Genomic DNA, 626 nt, shown 5'->3' on the forward strand with positions numbered 1-626 from the left:
TCCTCTCCTCCCTGGGTCACTTTCCCTTCGTCCTGCGTTCCGCATCCCAGCATGAGCGAGAGCCCTGACCATGCGCGCTATGAGGCCCCCCCTGGGGGGGGCTCTTCCGCCTCGGGAAGGTCCACCTCTTCGCGCGGCTCATCAAGCAGCAGCAGCAGCAGCAGCAGTAAAAGTGCCAGCGCCGGCAGCAGTGCCGACACCGAGTCGATCATCATCCTGCGGAACCTGTACCGGCGCCCGGCCAAGTTCCCCAACATCAAGGCAATTGAGGCGGGCTTCATGTCGCACATGTCGCCCGAGGCGCACCTGGATCACTTTTACAAGGACGTTTCGGTGCACCTGTTCAAGCTCTTCGGCAAGATCGATTTCCTGTATGTGGCGTCCAACGACAACCCGGAGCTCTTTGGCAATGTGTACATCTGCTTCCGGTCACAGACGCAGACGCGAAAGGCGTACTCGGCTCTGAAGCGGGAATTCTATGCTGGTGCGTGCGCGCGTCCGATCTTTCCCGGCCCCCCGCCGGTCGCCGGGGGTGCTGGCCCTGACACTGACACCCCTTCTCGGCTCGGCCCGTATGTCCTCGCCCCTCCCCCCCTCCTCAGGTCTGCCCATCATTGCTCAAATGT

The 626-nt window shown here is 62.5% G+C and overlaps 1 protein-coding gene across 1 annotated transcript; it reads left to right on the top strand.

The window, feature by feature from the left end:
• Positions 1–51: 51 nt before the first annotated feature.
• On the top strand, positions 52–484 carry H696_06334 (hypothetical protein; the record flags this gene model as incomplete). Its single annotated transcript, XM_009500076.1, has 1 exon — positions 52–484. A coding segment is annotated over one exon (432 nt), but the record flags the coding sequence as incomplete, so codon positions are not given.
• Between the last annotated feature and the right edge of the window lie 142 nt (positions 485–626).

This window comes from Fonticula alba, assembly GCF_000388065.1.
Source record: "Fonticula alba strain ATCC 38817 unplaced genomic scaffold supercont2.115, whole genome shotgun sequence".
In the NCBI taxonomy this organism is placed as follows: Eukaryota; order Rotosphaerida; family Fonticulaceae; genus Fonticula; species Fonticula alba.